Source organism: Carassius gibelio, chromosome B18, assembly GCF_023724105.1.
Source record: "Carassius gibelio isolate Cgi1373 ecotype wild population from Czech Republic chromosome B18, carGib1.2-hapl.c, whole genome shotgun sequence".
In the NCBI taxonomy this organism is placed as follows: domain Eukaryota; kingdom Metazoa; phylum Chordata; class Actinopteri; order Cypriniformes; family Cyprinidae; genus Carassius; species Carassius gibelio.
The window spans coordinates 10,162,906-10,185,874 of NC_068413.1; the positions used below are offsets into that span (position 1 = coordinate 10,162,906).

The 22,969-nt window shown below is 35.4% G+C and overlaps 1 protein-coding gene across 4 annotated transcripts in view; it reads left to right on the forward strand.

Moving 5' to 3' along the window:
* The first annotated feature begins 300 nt into the window (after nt 1-300).
* LOC127976968 (N-terminal EF-hand calcium-binding protein 2-like) overlaps nt 301-22,969 on the forward strand; it is a 93,834-nt gene continuing 71,165 nt past the window's right edge. For 2 of the 4 annotated variants that reach the window (XM_052581565.1, XM_052581564.1), the window contains exons 1-2: nt 302-665; nt 5,984-6,008. In XM_052581565.1, coding sequence (XP_052437525.1) covers nt 348-665; nt 5,984-6,008 — 343 coding nt within the window. In that variant the 5' untranslated portion in view covers nt 302-347. Of the gene's footprint in view, nt 666-5,983; nt 6,009-22,969 lie in introns of all 4 variants that reach the window. The other 2 variants (XM_052581566.1, XM_052581563.1) reach the window with 2 other exon arrangements.

The window sequence follows — 22,969 nt, forward strand, 5'->3', positions numbered from 1 at the left end:
TTTCGAAAGGGATATCCACGAATGCTAGATCTAAATAACTACGACTGAGAGTTACTTAAAAAAAAAAATAGACCTGAACAACATTAGAATAGTTTATTCAAAAGTTGTCTGGGATCAATGGGCATTAACATTGATTTCTACTTTATTAGCTTCTCTCTCTCTCTAAAGTGCAAATAATGCTTTTCTAGTTCATTTTTCTGCGTCTGAGCTAAATGGATGGCATTTATTGAACTGCTCCAATTAGGTGTGACAGGAGGGGTGAGTTTTGGGGATCTGCTGCTGCTGACGTCATAGAGGAGGAGGGATCGCCCCCATAGCGCGCAGCATGAACGCTCCGCGGCAAAAGGATGTGTGAACAAGCAGCGCGCTACTGCAGGGACGGTGTCCAAAAACTGCTCCACAAAGAACAAGCCAAACTCCGGGCACAGGACAGCAAAGACCAGCCCAAACCCGGGGCTCAGGACAGCGAGACAGCGACGGCTGCACAGTCCGGAAACAGCGGCACTCAGCCCGGTGGAATTGACGGGCTCGTCCGCTGGATAGTCACCAAGATGAGCGACAATAAAAGCATCTCTACTCGGGAATATGAGAAGGAGGAGGCGGCGGTGGCTCAGGAGCAGTTCTTTGCACCGGAGCCCCGAAAGGGCATCTCTGTCATTTTGGATGTAGGTGTTTGATATTTTATTAATGCAGCATGTTAAAAAGAGATATGAAATGCATGCACTCGTTTACAAACTTTATTTAATTGTCTTAATTAATTAAACAGCTCCAGAATGGTGTTGAGTAAACCCATTATAAGACAAATAATATCAAATTGATAACTCGCCAACCTTTGATACTCGATTACAGCAATTATGCATTTTTGACATCGACCTACTTAACTTTTTATGCAATCCAGCCATTTTGCATAATTTGACACTTAACTATCATCCCTGTGTAATATAGCCTACTTTATTACACAATAAAAATATAAAGTAATATAGCTTACTTTATTACACAATTCTCTGGAGTACTTAATTCTGAATGGCTAATCGTGGGCAATCAATTTTTGTATAATAAACGAAATTATAGCCTGTATTGTGCCGTTGGCGACACACCGGCGTTTCTCTCGTGCATGGTTCCGCGCACTCCATGGCTAGATTTTTGGCGCCACCGTACGACTCGAAAGGCTTTCGTTTGTCGCGTGCAATAAAAATGGCCTGTCTTAATTTTAGTAGAGTCCTACATTGTGAGCTTACAACCTTTGAAAAGTAAAGAAACAGAACCGCACGAGAAAGCTACAGTTGTGTCTAAATCATAGATATCTATAAAAACAGGTACTTTTAGTATAATATATTGCTGCAGTGTTATAATGTAGCTATATGTAATGAACTGCTTTTCTTAGTGGAAGCTTTAATATGATCTACAATAACTGACAATGTAGCATAAACTCAAATCAATATTCGCAAATATTGATAATAATAAGTGGGACAATGTATCTACAGCCAGATGGAGAGTATTGCAAAATAACACTGTTCAGGATCTGACAAAGTACTTACCACCATAATAGGACACGTACATACACAGTCATATCGACATACTGTTGAGCTTTTTGATATGTGCATCGATAATCCACCTATAACTGTAAAATAATCTAAACATACTCTAGATTCTCTGGTATGAAACAGCAGCTGAACCTTTCAGCACCTTAAGGTTACACAACAGTTCTTTCGCACAGATTTTAGGGCCGTATCTCCGAGAGAAGCATACTTGAATCTAAATAATTGATTGTGCTTCTCCTGTGAGCCCAGCCAGTTGTGCTTTGTGGTTGGCTGCTGTGGCGAGGTCTCAGCAGTATTGATTTAGTAGGTCAAAGTATTGCCTCAGTATTGTTCATCGGTGCTGGATAATTATGTGTATCTGGTGGTCAAACCTCTTGAGATTTAGGGGGAGAAGTTAAAACATTTAAGAGAGTGATAAGTAGTTCAGTCCCAGACCCAGATACAGTCTCAGGTAACCAGACTATAAAGTAGAGGGGACAAAAACTAATTTAAAACCTCAGAAAAAGACCAGAGGCATCCTAGTATAAATACACAAGTGAATGTGGAGGAAATGAATAAGGGAGGGGTTAAGCAGATAATGAGGTGCTGTAGAGCATTTGTCTTTTATGGAGATTGAGCATGTGCACACGATTTCTCCCGGAGACTTCGGTACGGAGCGCAGGTGCTTGTAGGGGAATTGATTTCCCCTAAAGCTTTGTGAGAGAAATTCATTTCTCAACTCAATCTATCTCTATCTCCAAATAACACGTCTGCTGCCACGTCTGTTCCAGGATCAGCCATCAGCCCTGACCGAGCTTTATAACTGCACTGGTGAACAACAGAGCCATAAAGCGCCATCCAGCATGCAATTGTAAAGACCCCCGTTTGCATTTCAGAAAGCTTTCGATTCACCGGCTAGACCGGTTATGGATTCAGGGTGTGTTGAATTCTCTCAGCACGGCTTCCCCAAACCTGACAGTGAAAAGTGGAGCACTAACAAGCTGTCGTGAAGAAGGCTAAGTGTGTTTCCCAGATCACTATATTTAATTCTTCCATCATCATGTCTCAGGTCCCAGACCTCATCTGGCTTAAGGGAGTAATTAAGTGAATTTAATGTTTTTTTAACATTTCTTTTCCACTGGGGTTTAATGCTGTGCACTAAATTGCAGTAGCGCTCTAGTTCACGCTTAAAAAGTGAGGATGCCGGATGTGTGAGAACAGATGATCAGATGGTCACCGCACATGACATTTACAGTACTAAAGACTTCATTGCACTATTGATTTGAACTTCAAAATACAAATATATTTGCCATTTGTTCAGTAACTGGATTTGAGCCAAAGCATGGAGAATCAATCCAATTGACTTAGCAAGTCTAAATCTGAGTCCACATATTAGTGCCTATTAAACAAGTCCATTCGTTGAGTCACACTCTCTCCATTCTTTATAAATCTTTATCTCCTTTTGTCTTAACACCTCCTCTCTTTCTTTGTTCCATCTTCTTTTGTCAACACAAAGACTGTGTTATTAAGAGTCTTTTAGGCTTTATGGGCCAAAGATGAAATTTGGGAACAAGCTTAATTGTCGTAAAGCAGACAATTAAGCTATTTTATCCTGTGTTGTCTGGATTTGGTCCAGTTGCAGTATTTGATTTGATTATTGTTCTGGATAGATAGTAATTTGGTTCATTTGCTCTAGCTGTTCTTTGTTTTGTAGCTGGTTTCTCCTAACTGTATTTTTCTAAGCAGTTTATTTTTTGTATTCAAAGATATATTAACTGTGAATATGTCTATATATATTAACTAGTAATTATTTTGTTTCTCCCTGTCTTTTATCAACTTGTAGCTTTGTAGTTCACACTGCACACTTTAGATCTTTTGGTGGCTGTCCCCTTTTCCTGTCATACAGAGATATATCTTCTGAGGTGCAAACAAACTGGGTCACCTACATTAAGTGACTTCATATTGTCAGACCATATAAATACCTCATACCTTTAGTGCATCTGCTTGATTCTCAAACTCTTCGAGCAGACAATCACAATGAAGAAAGAGTGATGTAACTTCCAGCTAATGGTGGTTCTGTTTTTATTTTTTAACAAATGTTAACACATCTGGTATTATCTGCTACTGTTACTGTGATGTAGTTTTGTATTCTGTCGTTTAGTGGTTCTCAGCTGGTTTTGGTTTTGTGTACAAAAGGAAACAAAAAATATGTTTCTTTAAAGTATCATATGGACCACTATTAATAATACTAACATGCCATACCATTAATAATCCCAACATTATGTCCAAAATAGGCACAAAAGTTATTAACATGACATAAACTACTATTCAAATGTTTGGGGTCAGTAAGATTTTGTTTTTCTTGAAAGAAATTAATACATTTGTTCATGAAGGACAAATGAATAAGTCAGAAATTATAGTAAAGACTAAATTGTTCAATTAAAAAATTAAGAATCTTGAAAAATAAAAAATTATTACGTTTTCTACAAAATTATTAAGCAGTTTAATTATTGTTATTTATAATAATAAGAAATGTTTCTTGGGCAGCAAATCAACAGAATGATTTCTAAAGGATCATGTGACACTGAAGACTGGAGTGACGGCTGCTGAAAATTTAGCATTGCCATCACAGGAATAAATTACATTTGATTACAGTTATTTTAAACTAAAATATTAATTCACAATATTTGAATATTGTTTTCACCGTTTCACAACATAAATATACTGTACACACTAAAAGACTCATACAAAAACAGAAATACTGTAAACAAACGTAATAAACAAAAAAATAATAATATAAAAATCATGATTAATGACAGAAAACTGGTCTAATTCTAAACCTAATTCTATACAAATTTAAGGCAGAGGTGAGCCCCTCTAACCAAGTAGAATATTTCTATTGTATTTTTGATTAAGCCTCAATGAGCATAAAATACTTTTTTCCAAAAACATAAACAATACGTCTGACCTCAAAGTTTTGATTCATATTCTGGGCCGCCAATTATTAATCACACATTATTATCCTTGTTGCAGGTAAACCTCAATTTAATAGAATCTGATAATCCCAGTTGTTAATCTGTAATCCAGTTTATTTTTATGTATTTCAGTATACTTGGTTTTATTATTTGTGTTGTTTTTCTTCTTCTTTGCAATCCACAAAATCCGAGCAAACCAATATTTGGGTTATGACCCACCAGTCGAGAACTGTTACTGGCGGTTAATGCTGCAGACACTTTTGCTTTAAGATATAAAATGGCTAGGAAGATTGAATACCAATAGTGCTTCTCAAGCGCTTTGTAAAATACATTACAGTATTGATCGAACATGGCTAATGTCACTGTTCCCACAGTCACTCTCCTCTTTAAATGGTTGCGAAATATAAGCCTAGTTGAAAAGAATGAAAAAACCTCATTGTTGTTCTGTTGCAGATGTCTCAGTAGTTGTCCCGATGTCCATTTATCCCTTCTGTGTGGCTTTTGCGTTTGTTCTGTGATGGTGAAGTATCCTGACAGGTGGAATGCTGTTAGCTGTCAGGATTGAATAAAGCAGCTGGCTCATCCCATTGAGAAGTGATTTAGACCGTCAACAGAAAGTGATTACTCATATTGAAGCAAATCAAATTGTGTGCTGTCAATATGGGATGTTCGACACACGCTCCCCCTTCGAGACACAAACATGCATGTCCAATAATAAACATGCACCTCTATTCTTGTTTGTGCAGCGTGGACAACATGATCTGATCACAACAATTCACGCTTCACTGTATTTATTTATTTAGAAAATGAGAAAGGCTGGAAGGATCGACTGCTGTAAAATTAGCCCGTAGCGAGTAACGCTTCCCAGCCCATTCTATTGACTGTGATTTTCCTCTGCTACCGGAGAGTCTTAAGTGGTCCATTTCACATCTGACTGGACCGTGTGATCAAGTTGCTCTTGAGCACCTTACTCAATCTCTCACAAGTTCAACCAATATACAAATTTCTTAGTCTTGATTAAAAAAAAGGATCTTAAAGGTTGTAATGTCATTTGTGCTGGTGGTGTTCTGAATGCAGTGTAAGGATTAATCATTGCAACATGTTAGAGGCCGAGATTTCATGCAATTGCAATGCAGTCAGCCTTTCTGTAGAACCAATGTCTCCTTTAATAGCATTTCTGAGTAGGCTGAGTGACACTGAACTTTACAGAGAGGAGCTTTTTTAATTACTTCTATCCTTCTTTTTTTTTGTACTTCAGTTTTCTACAGCCAGTGTCTAATAATAATTGTTGTATGTACATTTTAGATTAGACAGCTGTTTAATAATAAGTTCGGTTCTGAAATCAAACAGGTTTCTGTTAACAGTCAAGTTTATTTAAGAGATTACACTGTAGAGAATCCTGGAGACTTCAATTCTAATGATAACGTGAATTTAAAATGAATAATTTGTATTAATATATTGTATTTCTGTATGTGTGTATGATTTCAGATTTTCCGGAGAGCTGATAAGGATGGTGAGTTTAATCTTATTTATGTGTTACTAAGACTCTGTTATCTATGTTTTGAAATAAATGTTTCATTCATCTCGCCTGCACTAGAGCTCAAAAGTTTAAGGTTTGTAAGAAAAGAAGTTTCTTATGCTTGCCAAGGTTGCATTTGTTTAATAAAAATACAGTAAAACATATGAAATATTGTGAAATATTTTGACAATTTAAAATAACTGTTTTATATTTTGATATATTTTAAAATTGTAATTTATTCATGGGATTCAAAGCTGAATTTTCAGCAGCAATTATGCCAGTCTTTAGTAACATGATCCTTCTAGAATAATTCTAAAGCTGTCTTTACACAGCCAAGTTAAGGTTGCTCTCTGCCTGCTCAAAAGTTTGTGTAAAGACACAATGCCTCATAAAGGCCAGACTAAATTAAGCTTGCTCTGTGTCGAAAAGTACAAAGTCGAATTGGTGTGTAAATGCATTCATGCCACCTCTGAGCAGCATTGAACAGTATGGAAAGATGCCTAAATGCCATTTCAGAGGCACTTCTGTGCCACCTGTGCAGTTCAATATGCTGATTTGATTCTCAAGAAATATTTTTCTCATAATGTTGAATAAAGTACAGTATTTATTTGAAATAAAGACCTTTTGTAACATTATAAATGTCTTTACTGCCACTTTCATCAAATTAATGTGTCTTTGCTGAATAAAAGTAATATTTTCTATCAAAAGAAAAAAAAATACTGACGCCAAATTTGGGACGGTGGTTTGCATCATTGCATAATATAAAATCTATATCTATTATAGCTTTTACACAGAACTTGACCATCTGTCCTCACACGTTTCTGACAGCTGAAAAGACAGGCCGTGAAGAAACATTCCAGGAAAGGCAATGGAAATGTGCTGCCTTGTGCATAATCTTTTAAATAATTCCCATTTGTGAGGCTTATTAGAAGTTCAGGGGTTTTTTTTTTGTTCTCAGATGCCTAACCAGTATGATTTCTGCATGGTATTATATTAGTACAGTTTTTTCCCTATATTGTAATTCAAATTAAATTGCAGCAAAAAATTCAGATGTATTTGCTAATTGATTTTAGATTAGTGTCATTATGCAAATTAGCCTCTTTATTCATATTCATATCCTGTGTCTTCAAGACAATTATGATTATGAAGAAAGGATCTGCTACATATAAATTCATGAATGAGAAGATGCATATTACTCTACAGTAAATTTCATCCAGTTGTATTTTAATGTATTTTCTGTATGATTTCCGGTTAGCCTTGAGCTGTTGAACATTATTATTGGCACAGGCCTGGTCTCATCTAATCAAAATTTGGGATTGCGATGAAACTTACATGAAACTTTTTTTCTTTATTTTAGCTTTTTAAAAAGGAAAACTCCACTCTTGTACCTGGGCTCAAAAGAGAATCGATACAAATAGAAGAGAGAGAAAACCTGCAACAAACATTGTTAAAGGGAGTAGTGGCTATTTGATGTGTGGTGCTAGTGCAATTTGTGTTATTTTTAAACTACTCCCATGGGATCAACTTGGTGACCGTTTTAATGAGAGAGAGAGAAAGCAAGAGGGTGGAGGAAGAACAAAAGCATGAGTCGGGACCACAGGAGATGGGTGCCATGTTTTTCAATCACAAAACTGTCTAACAAGAAACCGAGCACAGCGGGCTAATTTGGAGCTAAACTCCTGGAAGTGAAACATTATCATTCTTTCTTTTCGAGCAAGGCTGCATGCATAAAAGAGACGGTTCTTTGCAAAAATGAATATTTTGACATCATTTACTTAACCTAATGTAATTTTAAACCTATACTACTTTATTTTTTCCTTTAAACACAAAATAGAAGTGTTCTCATTTCTGATAGTTTAATCATTACCACAACTGTCAAGCAACTATATAATATAATAAGCTACAGGTCAGAAAGTTTGGAATAATTGAGATTTTTAAATGTTTTTGAATATGCCGACTAAAACTTTTATTTGATTAAAAACACCGTAAAAATAGGTAATATTCTGAAATATTATTAGAATTTATAATATATACTTCAGTCTTCAGCGTCGTGTCTTTCTGAAATCATTTTAACTGAGGATTGATTGAGAAGTGACAAAAAAGACATTTATAATGTTACAAAAGTTTTCTATCTCAAATAAACAGTTTTCACCAATGATAATATTAAGAACTAGAATTCGTATTTAATTACCAATAATAACATAATAATTGAGCACAAAATCAGCATATCTGAATGATTTCTGTATGACACTGAAGACTGTAATTGCTGCTGAAAATTCAGCTTTACATCAAAGGAATAAATTACATTTGAAATACATCAAAACAGTGAACAGTTATTTAAATTTACAATGTAAAAAAATTATCTAAATAAAAGTACATCACATGACTGATGCACATATCAATGCCTTGTAAAGTTTAAAACAATATGGTATGTGAATAATTAAAATTTTGTAAATGGACTTTCTTTGAAATCATGGTTTAAGGATCAATTTATCTTCCAGAGTAAACCATCATATTGAGCACAAACAACACACAGAGTGTCATGCCACCCTGCTACATGTCTCATACTGCAGAAGTGATTGGTTACATCATGTGTGGAGCAGGCAGAGAGAATCATTAGTGTCTTTTTTATAGAGGAAATGACATGCTCTTTTGACCTAAGAGCCTTTATGCAAGCTTGTTCTGGCAGGCTCATCCTCCTGCTTTTTGATTACCTGGTCTGTGACCATACGTCTGCAAGGGCAAGTGGATCACGAAATAAAGATAGATGGCACTGCTGCATGATTTGCGTAGTATATAAATAATTTAGTGTATTATATGTGTGTGTATGTATATGGGGCAGACATACAGTCTATGGTGGCAGGATGGCAGTACCATCTGCTGATCAAGCAGGGTAAAAAAACTAAATGGAAAAAAAAATTATATCCGGGGAACGCTGCGGTACGTCGTCACGTCAAGACCATGGAGTCAAATGAGGTCGAAATTGAGGACGGAAAATCTTTTTTGATATCGTATCGTGACGTATCGTATCGTGACCCTGGCATATCGAGGTGCATCGTATCGTGAGTTTAAGTGTATCGTCCCATCCCTAGTTGCAATGTTACCCAAACCTCACAGTCAATTCAACCTTACAAGTAGGCCTAATACTGTATGCAAACAAATACATTTTTTACAAATATTTTATATATAATATTTGAAATATATTTTTGTTAGCTGAACCTCTTTCATCTAAAATATTTACAGTGATTTTAGGTTAATATTTTAATAATTTAACAACCCATTTGCATGTCCACAGTTCTCCGATTTTGGTTAATTGTCATATGCTATGCAGGTAAACAAATTAATCTTCTTCATAATGTGTTTTATTTCAATTTCAATTTCTTTCATTTTTTTTAATTATTTTTATACTGTAGGCCCGGTTTCACAGACGGGGCTTACCTTAAGCCAGGACTAGACCGTAGTTCAATTAGGATTTTTAAGTAATTTTTATAAACATGCCTAGCAAAAGCTTCTCTGGTGTGCATCTTGAGACAAAACAAGGGCACTGACACACGTTAAGATCAAACAGTGCAAGTTTCTTTCAGTTGAAACAGCTCAGACTTACATATCAGTCGGGGACTATAGACTTGAGCCTTGTCTGTGAAACCGGGGGGTCATTTTTAGCTTTAGACTCTGACTCCATTCATTCAGAAGACATCAACAGAGAGTTTGTTGCGTCAAAAACAACTCGATCGTGTATGATCCTCAGTTGTTTAGTGTTTGAGACCCAGTTTTTTCTTTAACCATTTACAAAGTCAGAAATTTTTATGATGATTAGGGTTTTAAAATCTATTTAGGTTGTAAAAGTTGTGAAGTGTATTATAGCCTTGTTTCACACTGACTCCTGAGCAAACAAGTTTGAGATTGTGAATCCTTTTTACTGATTCATTAAAAAGAATTCGGTTCTTAAGAGCCATTTGTTCTAAATCAGACGTTCCTCTGGTGTTTCAAGAGAAAGCAGAGATTTGGAGAGAGAGTTTGTATACAGTAACCAATTATCACGCTTAGATTTCACTGAAAGCGCTAATTAGTGGGTTTGAATGTATAAATACAAGCTCCTCTCCTCTCTATACTCTCCCCCTCTCTGCTCTAGATCTGCGGGTTCTCACTGGCAGTAAATGAGTGTTTGTGTGTGTGCTCACTGAAAATAAACACGCTGACAGCAGCCTCCTGCACAGCATGCAAGCATCAAGACGTCTCGTCTCTAGATCTTATGAATCTTTAAAGTTGTAAAAAGGCCATGATGGGTAAATAATGTCTCCGGTTAGTTTTCAGTCATGAATATTCCTGGTAATAATCTTGTAGATCTTGTTCCAGTATGTTTACTGGAAAGTGTTGTGTACTGCTAAATAGTAAAGTCCTGAAGGATTTGTTGATGAGAATGTAGATTTGTTTTACTTAAGTTTAATGCTTAGTGCAGTCCTGCATAACCTCATTAATAGTAGAGCTTTTGGACACTCTTTAGATCGATAGATGCATATTGCATGGTGTTCTTTGATATTTCATCATGCTTTACTTGTTAGTGTGGATGAGCAGCTTTGTCTTCATGCAAAAACAAGGAGAATGCATGTGCCATTTAGTGTGATTAAGCTTCAGTTAATTCAGTCTCATGTTTATTTGGTCCCACCCAGAGTGCTTTATTAAATTACATTAACGTTTGTGCTGTTTGATCCAGGGTTATTACTGTTAACTAAAACTAGAACTAAAAATACATATATTAAAAGAAAAATATAAATGTATTTCAGTTTATTGCCAAGGCAACATTTCAATTTTTCATTTAGTTTATTTTGAAGCACCAACTTTACTAACTAGAAATATATAAAAACAAAAACTAAAAATGTATGTAAAAATAATCTTAATCAAAATAGTAATTTTACAAAAACTATTATAAATGATTGAAAAAAAGCACATAACAAAATGACTAAATATTTAACTAAAATAAAAACTGTAAGTATAAAATAAAACCTCATACAGAATTTTTATAAAAACTACTAATAACACTGCTGATAAAATAAAAGCTGAAGTCCAGTTCATTTTTTTTTTCCATTTTCATATTAATTTTAAAGTTTTAATTTTTTGGTGTGTGTTTTTATCATTTTAAGTAGTTTTTCTTTTTTAAATAGTGTATATATAAATATAGGCCTGTGTCTGTATAGTTTTTATTCATTTCAGTGTTAGTTATTTTAGTACATTAAGTTAAACTAAACTAAATCTTTTTTTTAAAAATGATTTTAGTTTTGGTTTTAGTTTTAGTTAACCATGATAACCCTAAACTGGGAACATTGCTGTCACTGTCACTGTCACTGTTGTATAGTATATTAGAATGTAAAAACGAATTAAATGAGTGCATTTGTTTTTGCTTTAATGTCTATTCCTGTCTTTAAGACCACTGGACACACAGCAATACACATACAGTATTTTGTTGTTGGAATGTACTGTGTGAGGGCTCTTTACACACTAGGCAGGGCCATATATTATTTAGCCATATTTGCGATGGCATTTTTGACATGCTGCTAAAACAAGAAATGCACACCTATGCTGATTCAGACTTAGGCAGAGTGGCACATTTTAAGTCAGCTCTGAAACAGAAAAACACATGTAGATGTGGCTATATCATACCATAAATTCTGTGATGTTTTATGCCTATATGAGGTCAAAATACTCTTCTTTTAATGTATCACCTCCATTTACATAAACTCATACTGTACACTATAGGTTTGCGTTTCCATGGCAAATAACTGTCAAGCATTGGTATGTGCTGCACTATAAATACCTGTCTTAAACCAAAAACTTGCTTAGATTGAATTACTACTCTTGATGCTCCAGCAAGTTATGTGACGCCATGTCCTAGACAAATCGTGTCACTCACGTTGAAATACAAAAAAAAAAACAGGACTTTATAGTTGAATACTTTAGTTGTGCAAATCCTCGGTGTGCTAGACGCATAAATCTGTTAATATACTGTATGTATGTACTATATTGTTTGTGGTCAGTAAGTTTATTTTTAAATGTTTTTGAAAAAGTTACTTATTTTCACTGAGGCTGTGTTTATTTGATCAAAAATACAGTATTATTGTGAAATATTACAATTTAAAATAATTGTTTTCTATTATAAAATATAACCGCATTTACTTGAAGTAGAAGTCTTTTCTCTCACTTTGAATAAATTAAACGCATCCTTGCTCAATAAAAGTATTAATTTCTGTAAAAGTAAACAAATAATTCCTTAAGACCTTTATAATATAAAATAAATAGATTTTCAAAACCATAATGCATTATATTGTGTGTGTGTGTGTATATATATGTATATATATGTATATATATATATATATATGTGTATATAAGTGTGTGTATATATATATATATATATATATATATATATATATATATATATATATATACACACACTTATATACACATATATATATATATATATGCGTGTGTGTGTGTGTGTGTGTTATCTATACTATATACACACAAATAATATTTTATGTAGATTTTTTTTGTCATTTACAGCATTTATTTAACTTTTATTATAGTTTTGCTGGCTGTTGTTGTCAGTAGGTTTAAAGGCCATCTGTGTACTAAACTAAAAGTTAACAAAACAAATGTCTATTAGATATAGTTTTTAAATATATAACAATATTTATATTTTAATATATATTTAAATGCTCTTAATGAGAACATCCTCTTTCCTTTAATGGCAAGTAGAAAATTGTGTTTATTGCATGAAATAAATGCTATTGGGCTTTAAAAAGAAAAGTGATGAGCCTTCGGTTATGTCCTACACTTTCTGTCAACAGCTGTGCTCATCTTTTAAACTGGATCTGGGTTTATCACTCAGTCTGTAACAGATGAGTAGGAAAATGTCATGTGCCAAAGTCTATATAGCATAATTATCCTGATGTAGGACACAGACAGGTGTAAGCATAGCTAATGCTTTTCACAGTGGGCACCATCCCATTTATGAATGCATTTACAAATAGCCAGCTCATACATTTTCCTCAGGATGAACCCTGCTTTGATGGGAGCTGGCCTGAGATCTAAGACTCCTCCTGTTCTCACTCTACTAATTAAAGCCTGACTGGGACTTCTGGACAGATTTCTGCATTAAAAGATGTCCCTCTGAACTGCAAAACACAGTCTGATGCCAGCTAGCTGCTGCCTTAAAATGGATCTGGAAGATAAATGAATATCCCAAGCCCATATGCTTCTCTGGGCACACCGTGTCAGTCCTCACAGCAGTCAAAAACAGCTCCTGAGAGGCAGCAGGTAGAGAAGGTTTAATTAAAGCACAGAGGAGTTTACAAAGCATCTCAGTCACTGTGAGTTATGAAGGTAGTGCTTTGTTATCTTTGTTTTAGATGCATTTTTCTGGCTCTCTCTTACAAGCTGCTTGCAAGTTTTTCTGAAATGTTTAGCACATCTAAACGGCGTTGCTGAAGATTTTCCATAATGCTTAGATATATTTTTAGAGAAGTTTTAAAGTCACTAGAATTCATTGAGAGAAGAATTTTCTTTGCTAAGATCATTCAGTTGAAAGTGCAACATTAAGTGAAGTCGGCAGGGAATCTTTAGTATTTGAAGTATTTGAAAATGTGTTCGGTTCCCGCAGGTCTGTTCAAATCACAACGTTCCGTCCCAGGTGACTCTGCCTAATTAAAAATATTCAAGGCCTCCAGCTAAGAGATTTGGTTTTGTTCCCATTCTTCCATTGTTTTGTCTTCCACCTCCATCCCACGTTCACTTTTTTACCCCGATCCACTTCTGTCCTTGATGCTAAAGCCAAAGTTTGACTAATTGAGTTTGGCTAAAATTTTTGACTTTTTAAAGCCCTCCTGTTGTGTTCCACTCATAATGACCCAGAGAGGATTTCCTTTTTCTCAAATGCTAGTTAATTTCTCACATTGCTCTAAAGCTTACTGACTTACTGCCTACACAGGATATAATAACTTTCCAAAAACATCCTTTTCTGGGACTTTCCCCCACCTTGTTACACCTGTGGTATTCCAGGTTCAAAAATGACCAACCTTAAAAAAAAAACATTTCTTGTTATAAACAAATATTGGGTTCAATGTTTTTATCAACGTGTTATCTCGGTTGTCAAAGGTTTTGTATTTCTTTTTTAAACTTAGTGATTGTGGCCTTCATTGATCTGAGCTATGCACCTCGTTTTCTTTATGCAATTATCCACAAATAATTATTTTTTCACTCAAAACTGAGGTGCGTAACTCAGATCGATGAGGGCCACGATCAATCACTTCCAAACAGAAATATAAAACCTCTGCTAATTTACAAAAATTTGACAAAAAGATTGAATCCAAGATTGGGTGATAATGTAACCTAATGTGAGATTTGCACCAATTGAGGTAAATGATTTTCAACATAACACAAGGGTTAAAGAAGTATCTGATTAGTTTCCACTTTTTCACATGTAGAGAAAATGAAAAACAAATATTGAATGTGTGCTAGTCTTTAAATTAAAGTAGATAAGCACATACTGTGCCCAGTTGAGGAAGCGGTTGCAGTACTTTGTTCGGTGTGAACTGAGGGTTTTTCCCCACATTTCTCCGTCTACCCGATCGCACGCTGCCACATCAAAGGAAACACTCTCTTTAATGCTTAAGAAAGCGCCGCAGTCACAGGACTGCACTGCAGATAGGGAAGCAGCATGCCAGAATTGTTTTTAGGGAATCCTAGTGCTTTCAGAGGATGTCCCAAGGCATTATGGGAGAAAGTGGATTGGATCCGAGGCAGTGGAGATTGGCTGATTTTTGATGTTAGCGGAGACTCGGGGGAGTTCACCTGGCTGACCTGGCGGCCCACGCTTTGTGCTAAACTTGGCTGCCTGACAGAGAAGTGTTGACGTGGCATGTCAGGGTTTTTCTACAAAATGTCTTAGGCTTTCGTTTTGCTGAGCATTAAGGGAATCTACAGTTTTTATTTACAAAAAAAGGACTACAGTACAGAAGCAGTGTTCTTGCTATGTTATTAGTGGTCACACAATACACAATAAGCATAGCATTTCCTCCTTTCTTAGTACTGTAAAGTCATTGCTGTGTACCAAAAGAAACATGTTAACTGTCACTCTTAGCAGTTGTTTCACAAGGGAGATGCCAGTTGTAACACAGTGGTGCAGCCTGCCAGGAGAACATGGACAGAATGCTGACAGCATTATCAGTTTGCTTCCACAGCAGCGGGAGTGAGATGGCGATCCGGTGGGACTTATTTGAGTGGAGAAGGTGCTCCATATGAATCATGTGCTATCATATGCATTGGGGAATTAAAATGGGACAAGGGGTGCATGATTTAATTGTTTATACACCCCAGGTTTAGAGAGGTAAGGTATTTGTGGTGCATGGACATTATGGGAGATCTTTGTTCAGCATCTGGTGCCAGGCAGTTGACTGTAGTTGTGAATTGTGGCAAAATGATTGGTGTGCATGATGGGTGCAGGAGAAGGAGACTGAGTTGGGGTTACACCTTCCTAGGTACCGTAAAACAGATTTCAAAGGAGTTTTTTTCAAAGACCTTGTCAAGCCTTCATTCAAAGTTTCCTTTGTTGAATGTTCCTTTTCTAATTAAAAATTATTCGTATTGCACTTATGATTTTTTAATTCAATTTTGCTTTAAATTCAGTTTCAAACTGCAATTACGCATGATACTTGCTACGTCAGTTGTAATTACATTTCAATTAAATTGTAATTTAAAAAGCATTCTAATTCTGAATAGTTTGCAACCCTGTTGGATGCAGCACCATAATCATTTTTATTCTCAGTTCTGTAATTTCTATTTATTATTTATGGAAAGCAGCAGAAATCTCTCCTTTCAGCCATTAAATATAAAGTCATAATGGGAGCGATTTGCTCATGTCAGAATTAGCATTGGTATACAGAAACAAACTGGCAAATACATGCAAATAACCTCAAAATGGTTTCATTTTGGAGTGTTTTCAATTTCAAACTCTTGTCTAATTATTTGCTTTTTTAACATTTATTGGAGATAATGTTGGCTGTTCAAGAGTCCCATTGCAGGAATTAGAAACCATTATTGTTTTTAGTTATTCTCCTGTTGTCTCATCTTTGTTTCTCTCCTGTTTTCACAGCCCTCTCAAAGACCAGCTGCTCACCAGAATTTGTTGGGTTTTGGAAGTTGGTGTACTGTTATCTCCACTAATGTCTTAACTAGCTTAACTAGTGAGACTGGCTTGGTTAACCAGCCTTAGACTGTGTTGGTTTACAAGCATTATAGCTGGTGAACAGCATAACTTTGCTGATTTGCTAGGCAAAAGACAGATATAAACCAGCCTGAATCAGCAGCATCAATGTTTTTTTGTTTTTGTTTTTTTCGGGCAAAGAGCTATCACATCTTATGCTACACTATTATTTATTACTATTCTATCACTATTTTATAACATTTATTAATATAAATTAGGTATTATTTTCTATATTCAGTGTTCATATTAATTTTAATTTAACCAATTTTATTGATTCAAATTTAATGTTTTTCCACCATTTTTATTTTTAGAAGTTGAGAAATTGTGATTTTGAATAGAAATATTACCAAATGTTAAAATTAGACACTGACAATATGCCAAAGATAACAGTAAAAATAAAAGAACTATCCAACCTCATGCGCAGATGTGACGTGGGAAGTGGAATAGTAAAAACATGCAAGACAATTAGAGTGAACTTCTTTTAACTTTAGCGCCGCATTTTTAAACTGGCGTTTCATGCATGAGATGCTGCAAGAGTGCAACAGTCAAACACATTCATGTTTACATAGAAGAACAATGGAAAAGCAACACAAGAATTAAACAAAAAAAAAACAACTACTGCATGTCTGATATTTCATGTTTGCATCATGGTGACGGACATGGTTTACAGTAAATGTATAGTTAATAATTATCTACATACCTGCAGTCATTTTGAATTTTAATTAGCTACTTTGACATTTTAGATTTTTTTAGGCACTTTCCTCGTATTATTTCTGAACATATAATATGTATAAGACAAGTTTGTAGAAGAAATAGTTGTATAGAAGATATAGTTCATGCATCTTTGCTGTAAAGATATTTAACAAGTGATTTGTTTTACATTGACATGTTGACAGCGCACCTGTGGTGAACTTGGAATAGAACTAGAGAGTTAATAAAGAAAAATGACTTGAATCATGTTGTAGTTACATTAATTTCAAGTTGAGTAGTAAAATAAATAAATAAATGTCTGTGCCTGTCTGTGTCAGGATCATGTACGAAGCTCTTGTGCTTGTGTTCATGTTGCAGTGAGGTGTAGCACTGCAATCTCATGAGGGATGCAGTTTTGAGGGACTATCTTCCCCAGGCTTACCTAAAGTAAACCCACTTCACCCACTATTCTTTGTAGAAATTCAGTTAATTCAGCTTGTGACCGCAGCTTTTGAATGAAAAAAAGGACATTTACTTTTAGTATGCTTGCATGATGTGCATGTATTGCCTGACTCAAATCACTCAGAACTTCACAGCAGTAGCACATAGCCTGCATACCTATTGGAGATTATTTCTTTCCCCCTCACAACTTGAGTCTTTAGATGCTATTTTCAGAAAGTGCTATCTGGTCTGCACGACTCCAGTGTGTAAAGTGTAAAATGTTGGACTGAATCATTGACCTGACCTTTCCGTTAAAACCTCTCTCCACATGGATGTCACCTCTGACATTCATAATAATGAACCAAATACACAAAACCAAGCACACCGCTATTAGAATCAGGGGTGAACTCTATGCTTCCGTTTATGGAAAACTGAAGACTTAAAGATGAGTTGAATGAAACAGCAAGCAGAATCTCTGTTAATCAGTAATAATCACAACTGTACCTTTGTTCATAATCCAAGTCTCGGTCTCAAGCACCTGCTGATCACCTACCACCATGATTATGACTGCATACACAGCCTTTGAACAGGTGTTGATACGATGTGTGTGTGTGTGTGTTAGTCAGTAATTGCTTCGAGTTCACTATAACTTGTTTTCAATTCTCAACTGCTCACTGCAGACCAATGAGTATGTGATTCATTTGTGAGTCATTTTGAGTGATTCCTTAAAAGAACCAGCTGATAAAGTGTCATTTATTCTCGAATCAGACAACAGTGATTTAGTTACATGCATCTACTTTAGACAATGCTATAAAACATGTTATGTATTTTTTCTCTCTTCTTTATCATGTCTGGTAGCTCTCTTATCACCTTCAGTTGATAAAGCAAGCTCAAAATTCAGCTTAAGCATCATTCATTTTTGTTGCATTATAGAAAACACTTTGTGTCAGGATTATTTTACTATAGTGACTTTTGTTTTTGGCATTACTGCAAAATTGCAACTGCAAATTATGCAGTTTATCTTAAAGCAGGGCATCTAATTTATTAATGAATACATTTTTATGATAATATCACACTGGTTGTTCTAGCGATAACTACCATAATAACGGTATCCTGCGTGCATATGTGAATTTCTGGCCTTTCTCTGTTCTAATTAATGACAGACAGTTAAGCTGTTAGTAATATGGCAGACTCCAAATGTGCAGCTATAGGCTTGTGATATCGTTGTTAAATAGCATTTAAATGTCAGCTAATTAGTGCCTTTATATACAGTATGTTAACAAGGTGTATTGTATGTTCCTGTATGAGTGTCTTTTGAAAGTTGACCAGCGTATGATCTGAACAAGGGTCTTTTCTTTCTTCTGTGGAACATAGAAGATATTTTGATGTTTTAATTACACTGTGTAACACTGTGTTGATATCTCCCAGATTGTTCCTATTGTAGCTTCCAGTGTTGTGATTCTTGACTACAAATAGGGTGAATTCCGTTTTTCCACTTTTGATAGTCAGGGCATCAAAGCCACTATATAGGAATGTTCTCGAGCACATTTAGCAGAAATCAGCAGGTGTGTAATATATACAGTTTTTCCCTACCAACCTCCGTGTAGCCAGTTACCCATGGTTACAGCAAACTGTGATCCCTATATCCCATTTGGCCTCTGGCTTCCAATGTTGCCATGGTGCCATCATCATCTCCCTAAGCTTGTTTCCTCAGATGCCTGAAGGATTTAATCAAATGGAAACCCAATATGGGGTCACATCCATGTCTTCATCTTTTTCACGCATCCTCTGAGCCCTTAAAGGGATAGTTCATCCAAAAATTGATGTTTATCTGCTTACCCCCAGGGCATCCAAGATGTAGGTGACTTTGTTTCTTCAGTAAAACACAAACCAAAATTTTTATCTCAAACCATTGCAGTCTATCACTCTTACACTTATCTTGTAAGTGGATGGGAATCACGGCTAAAACAACTTCTTGCTTTATGGTGGATTGCAGACTTATAAGTGCATTACCGCCGCCTATCTCTCAAGTGGACCATTGACACTCCTAATTGAGATCGTAGATAGAGTGTCAATGGTCCATTTGAGGGATAGTGGCGGTAATGCACTTATAAGTCTGCCATCCGCCATAAAGCAAGAAGAAGAAGAAGATGCCTAATGTGCCTGCTGCTGAGGCCCTGTCCCAAATGGCACACTCCGGACTTATTATTATGTTTGAGATATCAACCACTGCTCGATGACCATAATGTTTGTATAAACTGTAGGTAACAAGTGGTAAAATGTACACCTAGGTCATAAAAACTGTAATGAAACACTTAAATATTTTCTTCTCACCCATGTCATCCATTGCTCTTGAGCGAAATCTCCTCCCATGCGTTGTCTGATTGGCATTTCTGGAGGGTTCCTGGGTAGTTAAAGTGTGTGGAGCCTGCATCTATTCGGGCTTTGCGGAAGACAGCTTCTAGGGTACAAAGGGGGCGCTGCTGAGCACACTTCAGAGTGTTAAAATCCTGAATGGGATGGCCTCCAGACTCGTAGACTCGGCGAGCATGCGCAATTTAAGTCCACGAGACCGAAAGTCCACATGAAGTACGCAGTTTGGGACAGGGCCTGAGAACGCCCTCAGGAGGATGCACCCAGAAGAGTTTTAACAATTCGGACATTGTGTGAATCAGAGGTAAAAAAACAATATAAATACTGTTCAGTTTCTTGCGCAGACCGATCATTTTGTGTCTTTACACATCAATGTATCGTCACGAAACGCAAAGTTTAATTTGGTTTTGTTTGTGTATGTTTTTTTGTTTGTTTTATTGTGTTTTAACCGTGATTCCCATCCAGTTACATTATAAGAGTGATAGACTGCAATGGTTTGAGTTAAAAATCTTGGTTTGTGTTCTACTAAATAAACAAAGTCACCTACATCTTGGATGCCCTGGGGGTAAACATCAAATTGTCATTTTTGGGTGAATTATCCCTTTAAGTCGGCTGACCCAGAAGTGTTCAATAATGTTAAATGTCTATAAAATAAAAGACAAATATTTATTCTTAGGCTCCCACCCAAAGCCAGATCTTACGTCCCTTGAAGCATAAAACAGTGAAAATTAATTGAGAATTTCCAATCCTCAGTGGAAATAAGACAGACTTGCTTGATTGCTACAGTTGAATGTGGGGGTGTGAGGCGCTACTTGCAATGAACTCTCTTCTCTTTCTCTTCTCTTCTCTTCTCGTCTCGTCTCTTCTCTTCTCTTCTCGTCTCGTCTCGTTTCGTCTCGTCTCTTCAATTAAAATGCATAGTATTTATTGAATATCATTATAAGATTTTTGTGTATGCACAATAAGACAGTATTGCAAAATATACTGTAATAATAACAATAAACTTTCAGTTCAATGTGAATTTCTTAAACAGTGAACTCTAGTTATTGTATAGCATAATATAACTGCATAGAGTAATATACAATAAAATTAGACATGTCAAAGAGACCCAACTCCTTGCAGTTAACAAGTGAGCAACAGCACACATTAGCATACTAAATGTCACTTTTCTTTTTACCATATGAAAAATATGACGTTGACGGGAGGCACAAAGAATCACTGTGCTGGCATATGCAGAGTAATTGCTTTTGATTTAAGCAACATCCCCCTCCCAAGATTTTAAGAATTTCAAAAAATACTCTCACCATTCAACATCACCCTCATGTCATCCCAAACAACATGGTTGACTTTCTTTTATGGAACACAGAAATAAGATATGTAGAAAAATATGGTACAAAAAAGTTTAACTATTCTTTCTATAGGGCCCAATTAAATCTATTTTTTTCCCAAGTTCCATTTTCTTTTTTCATTTGTAATTTCTCTGGATGCGGTTTTTTTTCTTCTTCACATTTTAAGTTTTCTGGATTTAGTTTTTTCCAATAAAAATTTTCTATACTCTGTTTTAATAATTAAATTAAATTAAATTAAATTAATCAAAAAGCACATCTAATTAATTTAAATCATGAAACTTAACAGAAATGTATTAAAAGTTGAACAAAAAGAAAAAATTGAAGCCCTATGAAACACTTTTTTCCCCCTCAAATTCTGTTTTCCATTAATTTTATGAATTCCATTTCAGTGGATTTTCTGTATGTTTTTCTGTGTGGACTCAGAATAACAACTAAACATTGCACTTCTGTAAAATAAAGCAAACAGGATGCGCTTTCTTCCATCTCGGTCATGTGAATTTGCATGAGAAACTTCAAAAAAATATATCTATAGAGTGAAAAATGTCTACTTTAAATTGAAAAATAGAAAATATGGTGTTTTGATGAATGATTTAAATGAAATTTAATGTGTGTGCAGTACACACTGTGCATTGTTTAAGCTGGCTTTCAGTTCAATAAAATAATAAAAAACTACATTTTGGATTTTTATTCAACTAAAGTGGGCATACTGCAATTTGTACTGTATTTTTTTTTTTTTTTTTTTTTTTTACTGTAACTGACAGATTCCGTCCAAAAAATAATAATCCAACACGTGAGTGAAAGGGAATGGGAGTAATTCTTCTGGGATTGGGACAGGATTTTACCCCAGTATTTTTGTGTGGTTGATACGGGACTGAATTTTTTATGTGTGTGTGTGTTGGAAGTAAGAGGTTTGAAAATCCCCTCGCGTATCACCCTCTAGTGTAGTGTGTATACTGCAAAACATCAGAAAAGTATAAGTATGCAATTTGGGATGCACCTCATGTTTATGCATTCATCTTTATATTGATGTGACAGAGGCTAAAAACTCTCAGGATTCATATTTAAATAGCCTTTGCAGCTAAATATTCACAGACACTAGTCCATATTGTGTTTTGATTTAAGTGTACTAAACTATTTATTCATCCACAATTTGGCAAATTTTACGAGAAATGACTATTTAATTCACTTACTAATTAATTCAGTGCAATGTTACTTGCCATTCTTTGTCATTATTTGTGAAATGTAGTTAAAAACAGTGAAAATTGTTTAAAAGTAAATCCTACACTACAATTTTTTTCTGTGCATGCTGTAAACTGGAAATCAGTTTCAGTAATGCTATATATTAATTCCAGCCTAAATTATTTATGTAGTCTCAGTGCAAATGCATGAAGTAAACCTCTGTTTTACAAATTTAAATGGATTGAGTGCAGTTAAATTAAGTTGTGACAGAATGCTGAATAGTTGTGTTGCATTAGCTCAGTTTAATTAAGTAAATTGAGCAAGTAGCACAACTCATTTTTAAGTGCAGGGATGAATTTATTTTCCTAACCTCCATTCAGCTGGTTGGTGGGAATAGCTGTGATTAGTTAGCTGTAAGATAGAGCTTGTAGATGTAAGATGTAACTTTTTATAAGTTCATCTTGGATAGTCTCCCTGTACCAGTACTGCCTCTTTTTAGAACCTTTTTTTCCTCCTTTAATTTAATAGCAATTCTATTAATAGATCTCTGAAGGAAAGTACTCAGAGGTTTCCTCCCTCAACCTTCTTTCTCCAAGCAAGCTTTCAGAGCAAAACCCCTCCAGGATACCTAAAAAAGACATGTTATGCATTCCCAATGAAATATACAC